Source organism: Cyprinodon variegatus, unplaced genomic scaffold, assembly GCF_000732505.1.
Source record: "Cyprinodon variegatus isolate N-32 unplaced genomic scaffold, C_variegatus-1.0 Scaffold636, whole genome shotgun sequence".
In the NCBI taxonomy this organism is placed as follows: domain Eukaryota; kingdom Metazoa; phylum Chordata; class Actinopteri; order Cyprinodontiformes; family Cyprinodontidae; genus Cyprinodon; species Cyprinodon variegatus.
The window spans coordinates 122,243-128,811 of record NW_015151089.1 but is presented as its reverse complement, the minus strand read 5'-3'; the positions used below and the strand labels follow the sequence as shown (position 1 = coordinate 128,811).

The 6,569-nt window shown below is 40.5% G+C and overlaps 1 protein-coding gene across 1 annotated transcript in view; it reads right to left on the bottom strand.

Annotated features, from left to right (window-relative positions):
• Positions 1–1,071: 1,071 nt before the first annotated feature.
• The window catches only part of LOC107096604 (calcium/calmodulin-dependent protein kinase type II subunit beta-like), a 117,067-nt gene continuing 111,569 nt past the window's right edge, over positions 1,072–6,569 (bottom strand). Inside the window, exons 19-20 of the mRNA XM_015393336.1 lie at positions 5,651–5,887; positions 1,072–2,133 (exon numbers count right to left, since the gene is read on the bottom strand). Of these exons, the coding sequence (XP_015248822.1) occupies positions 5,652–5,887 (236 nt within the window). The 3' untranslated portion in view covers positions 1,072–2,133; position 5,651. The remainder of the gene's footprint in view (positions 2,134–5,650; positions 5,888–6,569) is intronic.

The following is a 6,569-nucleotide window of genomic DNA, read 5'->3' as shown; positions in this document are numbered from 1 at the left end:
CATAGTAAGTTGTTACACGGTTTTTAAAAATGGCGCGCCCCGGCACCGAATCGAGAAGGACGACCACACAGACAGCTGGAAAGGCATACCAAGGACCAATCACAGCTGCTTTTTGTTTGCGCTGTTAAAGGGGCTATGCCTCAGAAGCATAAATTGGCCTGTAGGATTACATGTTATCAATTGCCTCTATGCAAATAGACTGAATTGAACTGAAATGTTCATTGATTTCGCATTTGATCACATCTTTTGTTCATGGAAACGTCTGAATTATTACCCTTCTGCTTGGGAATTTTTGTTGTTTTTATACCTACTTCTGTATACAAGTGTTTTGTTTCTATTCAAAGGTTGAAAACATGAAATTATCCTTCAAATGAGCTGGTAATGGGGCTCAGTGGCGCAGAGGGTAGCACTGCTGCATTGCAGCAAGAAGGTTACAGGTTTGATTCCTGCATGGAGTTAGCATGTTCTCCCTGATAACCCAACCTGATTTAATACGGTAATAAATCACTGCATGTTGTCCGAAAACAGGGTCTAATTTCACATGTGCCGCTTCTCCTGTTAATACGGTAAAGCCCTGCGGCACCAGGCAACACGTGATCCAAATGATCCAATGAGCTGCTGTCAGTCTGGGTTGCTGCTGCTGCTACTTTTAGACACAGCAGGCAAACCTGTGGCAAGCCGGGTGAGACAAAACAGGCTGCAAAACAGAATTGCAGCCTGTTTTGCAATTCTCATGCATTATACATTAAACTTTTTGATTTTTTTTCCTCCTACCTTCTGATATGAGGTGAACCAAACTCTGTAACAGAACCTCGCACCAAGTGGCCCACCCCTAAAAATGTTCTTAGAAATTTTCAAGTGAGTAAATACTGTGTCTCTTACTTGCACTTCGCTATTACACAACTTTGTGTTGATCTGTCGTGTTAAATCCCATCTAAATAGATTGAAATGTGGTGCATTATCACAAAATGTGACAAAAAAAACAGTATAAATAGTTTTTCAGTATGAAAAATAGAGACGCAATTGTTTTAGATCTAAACAGCAAAAATAAACAACTGGGAGAGGAAATTTTTTATTTTCATTTTTGCTTGATAAACAGTAAATAGCCATTCTTACTCTGTTCAGGAGACAAGGAAATAGTCATAAAAGCTTACATCCATATTTCATACTGAATTTATAACATAATCTGCATCAACTCAACCCAGGAAACAGATTGAAGCTCACCAGCAGTTCAGCCCGATAGAGGAGGAATTCAGTAAAATGCACAGCAACATTGAATTAATTGATGCATTAACTCATGCAAGTAAATACTGCCACAATGAAACTGGAAATATACATATACAGCAGGAGGGTGTAAACTCCAACCGCTAAGAACAACAGGAATATCGTAGCATGCTGCATGGTTTTTTTCACTGTCTCACAGAGCAGCTAGGTGGGGTTCAGATAATACACGGAGGCGTCGGTTCAGGGGTCAACAACACTCCAGAGAGAATAAAAGGGAGGATAAAAACAACAAAGAAGTAACAAAACACATAGTTAAATACACCCACATGTTTCTCTCTATGTAAGAGATGTGGTTCTGTTTGTTCGCTTCACGCAGGCAGCTTTTGTCGTGCAGAGAAAAAAACCAACCGCCATAATAGTAAGAGTACAGGTAGGAGTCATGCTTTTCATAAAAAAGAAGAAAGAGAGGGATTCAAACAGGTAATAAATATACTGTACAGTAGAAAGAGCACAACAAGAGACTGCAGCCATAATAACATCTAGAACCATAACTTTATAATATAGGAGGAAAAGCATCAACAGGAGGGCGCCGCGTGTCGGGGGGACAGGATAAGGATAGTCCGGGTGTTTGGCCGCATGCAGGCCAGCTGGAGAGGAGACGCAGGCGTAAAGAGCTTCCTGGTCACAGCTGCTATTGCACTGCTGCTGTAGGTTGGGGGAGTTAGGAGTTGCCCTAACTGTCTGCAATGGTTTGCAGAGAGAGAAGCACAAGGTGGGTGTGCAGAGTGCAGGAGGACGACCCGCCCAGTCCCAAAAATCCTCAAATCCACCCCCCATCCACCTGCAAATCTCTCTCAGAGCTGAAGCCTTTTCTCGGATCGTTGACTCCATTCTGTCTCCTCTGGGTGGCTGTGGGAGAGAAAAATAGGCAATAAGTTAGAGGTAGAATTAAATATCTGTCAGGTTTCTGTTTCTGTTATGTTTTTCTATTGAGTATTCAGTCTGACTTTACTCCTTGTTTTCTCCATGTTTTTTAGTCCTAGTAATTTAATTATCATTTTGTTGTTATTTCCAGTCTTCCAGGTTTGTATTTGTTGCTCTCTGCTGCCCTCTTATGTTCTCCTTCTTCCCTAGCTCTTTCCCTCTCTTGTTCTGTGCACACCTGCTCCCAGTTTCCTCATTAGCCCTCTTTGTCTCAGTCTCCTTTAAAAGCCCTCTCTCTTCAGTTCCCCTTTGCTGGGTCCTCGTCAAACACCGTCAAACTTGCTCCAACTCCTTCTCTCTGTGCCATCCTCCTTATGACCCCTGATGTCTCCATGGTTTCTGGTACGTTTAGACTAGTTTTCATGTTTTGATTTTTGGATTTTTGGACTCCTGGTTTCATGTTTGTTTGGACTTTGTTTTCTTTTTGGATTTTTGGATAACCTGCCTCTGTTTTCTGTTAAGTCATTATTAAATCCACAAGAGCTTCACCTCTGCCTCCCTGCCTTTGCTTTTTGGTCAACTAACCATAGCCAAACCGTGACAATATCTGTGACAGGTACCATTGATGATGCTAGAAGTCTGCCAAAAGTACACATAAAAACTCACACAAACAGTTTAATTTAATAAAGTTGGGAAGGTTCTATGAATGCAGGCTTGATATATCAAAGCAGTCCATCCTCCTTTGTGCTTTTTTGTTTTTGTTATCCATCTTTGATTACCCTTTTAGTCCATCTATAGATTCTCTGCTACCCGGCTGTGGCTCTGTTTCCATGCCTCATGTCTACTTTAGTCACCAAAGTCTCTTTCCCAATGAAAATACTGAGTTAAAGCGTGTTTTTCAAATTTGGGCCGAACAATCGGCATTTGGCTCCCTGGGTCTAACTCCTCGCTGGCACCTGCATGGCCTCTGTCCCCCCACAGCTGCGTGTCTGGTGACACCATCACACTGGGTTTGCGTTGATGATGTCACTAGTGTGACAGAAATCAGGAAAGTAAACAATGGAGAGCAACATGAATCCAGGGCGTAGTCAGTGTGCTGTATTGTTTCTCTCTATTATCTGTCCAAATCCCTCCCACGAGAGCTGCTCAAAGAAAGCAGCCAAATTCCCTCCAACTCCCAGCAAATCCCCTCCAACTTCCAGCCACTGGAGTGACCCCTCTCTTGTATGTTTTTTTTTATCGGACTCCCCCCTTTCACTGAATTCCAGGAGATGAAGATTCTCTTTAGATCTTAATGTCCACAAACATGACAGAATATTTTAGTACAAAGATTGATCCACTTTTTTTCTGGATAGCCAAAATAGACCCATCGTGTTCTAAAACTGATCCTTTGCAGTAACCCTGTGTGTTGCTGAAGGGGTCAGGATGAAAGACAGATTCCTCAGGACTGTATAAAATCTTGTTAACCAGAATGCGTTAACCAGGAAACTGTCATGATCTTGGCACTGATGACTGGCTTAATTACTCATTCCGTTCACCTGTCTAACTCTGCCTAGTTTCTCATCACTGCTCATCTGATCCACCTGCTCCTGCCTCTATTTAAGGTGCTTGCATCCAGACATCAGAGCCAGATTATCTTGTTCTCTCTAGCCAGTTTTGTTTTTAGCGTACGTTAGTGTTTCTGATTTCCTGATCCTGTTTTGCCTCTCAACCTCTGAGCCTTCCTGTTCCTGACCTGTTTGCCTGTCCTGTTTTTGGACTCCTGCTCGTTTTCCAGGGCTGCAGCATCTTGGACACTCTGGGCGGCACCCGCCGCATCTTGTTGGCAGCCCACCGGCTGGATCCTACCTCGTTCTATGGGCATGGACTGTACTAGCAAACCAGATTTACCTGTGACAGACGACCTAGCCGCTGCTTCAGCCGATCCGCAGCCCGTAGTTCTAATAAACGCCTTTTGAATAATTCCGCTTTCTGTCTTGCATAAAAGCTTGGTCCCTCTGTTCTGAGACGTGAAACAGGTTTATAACTATTCAAAAATCTAAGAAAAACACAGCTGTTCTAAACACAGAGAAAAATGGCGGTGGCAGCACCATGATACTGTTTTCTTTTTGGTTTTTTTTGTACAAATACAGTTTATATGAAGGTTGTTGAAATTATATATAAAATATACTAGATGCATGAGCACAAAGCTTTAGTTTCTGACTTAAAAGCTGATGATAAAAAATAACCCCCACAAAAAATAATAATAATGATAATAATAATAAAAAAAGAAACTTTATATGTTGGCCACCAGGGGAGCTAGACGTTGAACTTCCAGGTTTAGGGTCATTCTATGCTAAGCACATAATCTACCATACGAGAAATCCACCAAATTTTCAAATGAATCCTTGCAAACGGACCAGGTTCTCATGAAGTCCTTGTCAAACAACATCTACACTCATATTTATACATATATGATGTCCAAATTTCTCATTTATGGCCCTGCATACACATTAAATGGGTCAAACATTTGTTTTTTATCTGTAATAACATAGAAAACATGTAATTACATGACTTGAAGAGACGCATTCCTGTTTCTTCTAGATCAATACAGGAAAAGTGAGGTGACACTTTATTGTATGTCTTATACTGTGCTGTTCTTTTTACATCTCTTCGCAAGTGATGAAGCAGACTGAGGACGTTAAATCGTTATCTCCCTTTTATCTCTTTTTTCTTTCATGTTTTCTAATTTTTCCTGCTTTTCCTTTCCTGTTCTACTTACATTACAGTGTTCATATAATCTGTAATACTCCCTGCATAATCATAATAAAGTTATTTACATGCATAAATAAAGCAGAACACTATGGCGATAGCTGTACTGCTCCACTTGTGAAAGTAAAATCTGTTGGGCTCTTTTTATTATCTAGACAAATATTCTTATTGCCACACTGCCAGACAGGACACTGAAAAAAATAAAAATAAAAAATGCAGAAAAAATGAATTATTTTGAAAAGCCCATGGATTCTGTTTGTCATCTTTAGCTGTCAGTGTTTTGATGTGAATACTTAATTAATGCATTTTTGTTGTCAGTTTATGGTTAATATGAAAACAATTAAATTGAATTAGTTAGGATGTTCCACCTCAAAGTATCTCTGCCGCCACCTTCTGGTTTAGAGGGGAGAGGCTTGTTCTGAAAGCAATGACTTATGTCCAGATAAGCACATTAAATCACCTGGGAGGGTTTGGACCTTTTGCAGAGGTCAGCCAGAACCAAATCATCCATATATGCTATATATCGAGCTATATATGTAAAGTTAAGCAATTATTTTGGGTCAAAAGTTACACCGTTTTGCTTTAATGAGAGGAAATCAGGGGAAATCCAGAAGTGACTTTGGGATTTAATCAACAGGCTTAAAATGTTTGTACACTTTATCTTAACCAAAAGGTTGGAAAAAGTGTCAAAGTGATTTATCATGGTCTGATTCTCTGAAGAGCAGTCTGCACCCTGTCAGAGCTCTGTTACCTCATCCCTGCAGCGGCGCAGCAGGGGCTCCCGAGCAGTGGAAGTGCACGTTCTGCCACCTGCTGTCCCGGCGGTGCCATACTCTGGTCTCCTCTGATTGGCTGGAGCGGGGACGGCCCTGGCTGTCCACAAACTGCGTCAGGCGGATGTAGGCGATGCAGGCCGCGTCCTCTCCGATCATGTGCACGTGCGGGTTGAGGATGGTGGTGTGGATGGGTTTGCTGTTTTTAGAAAGGACTGAGAGAAAGGAGAACTATGGAGTGAATTTTGCTCCATTATTTTTGCACAGATAGAACAGCTTTTGTCAATGGAAGTGAAAAAAAAAATTCAAAACAGAAATGAAACTTTGAAAACAGTTTTCAAAATGAATCTAAACAAGGTATGCAAACAACTTTGTGGTTTTCCCAGATTTTTCTATTTCAGTTCTTTTTTCACTTTTTTATTTATTGTTTATTTTCAGTTATTTTTCAAATTTTCTTTTTTCAAAAAATGTTTTTTTATTTCATTTCCAGATGAAAGTCCACCGCCAAAAATAAAGCGATACAATTTTTGTATTGAAATAAGGCGGTATCTTCCGTGTCATGCGCATCCTTGTGACGGTTTGCATATGGTGTCATTTTCTATTTCTTCAAACTGTAAAATCCTTGCAACAAACTAAATTATAATAAAATTAAAATTCCTTCTTTAAACCAAACTACGATGTTCCTCTTACATTTGGTAAATTTATGTTAGAATATATTGCAAACATATGTTGTGGTGAATCATAAGGTTTTGCATCTAAAAGCTAACGCTTCCATCTTACGTGCATTGTTGCCAGGTTGGGATGTTTCCCAATCTGGCCGTTTAGGATGGCTGTCTATGGGTAAAAAAAAATGTTTTTCTTTAGATTTATGGCCTAAGAGTCAGTGACATCTGGCAA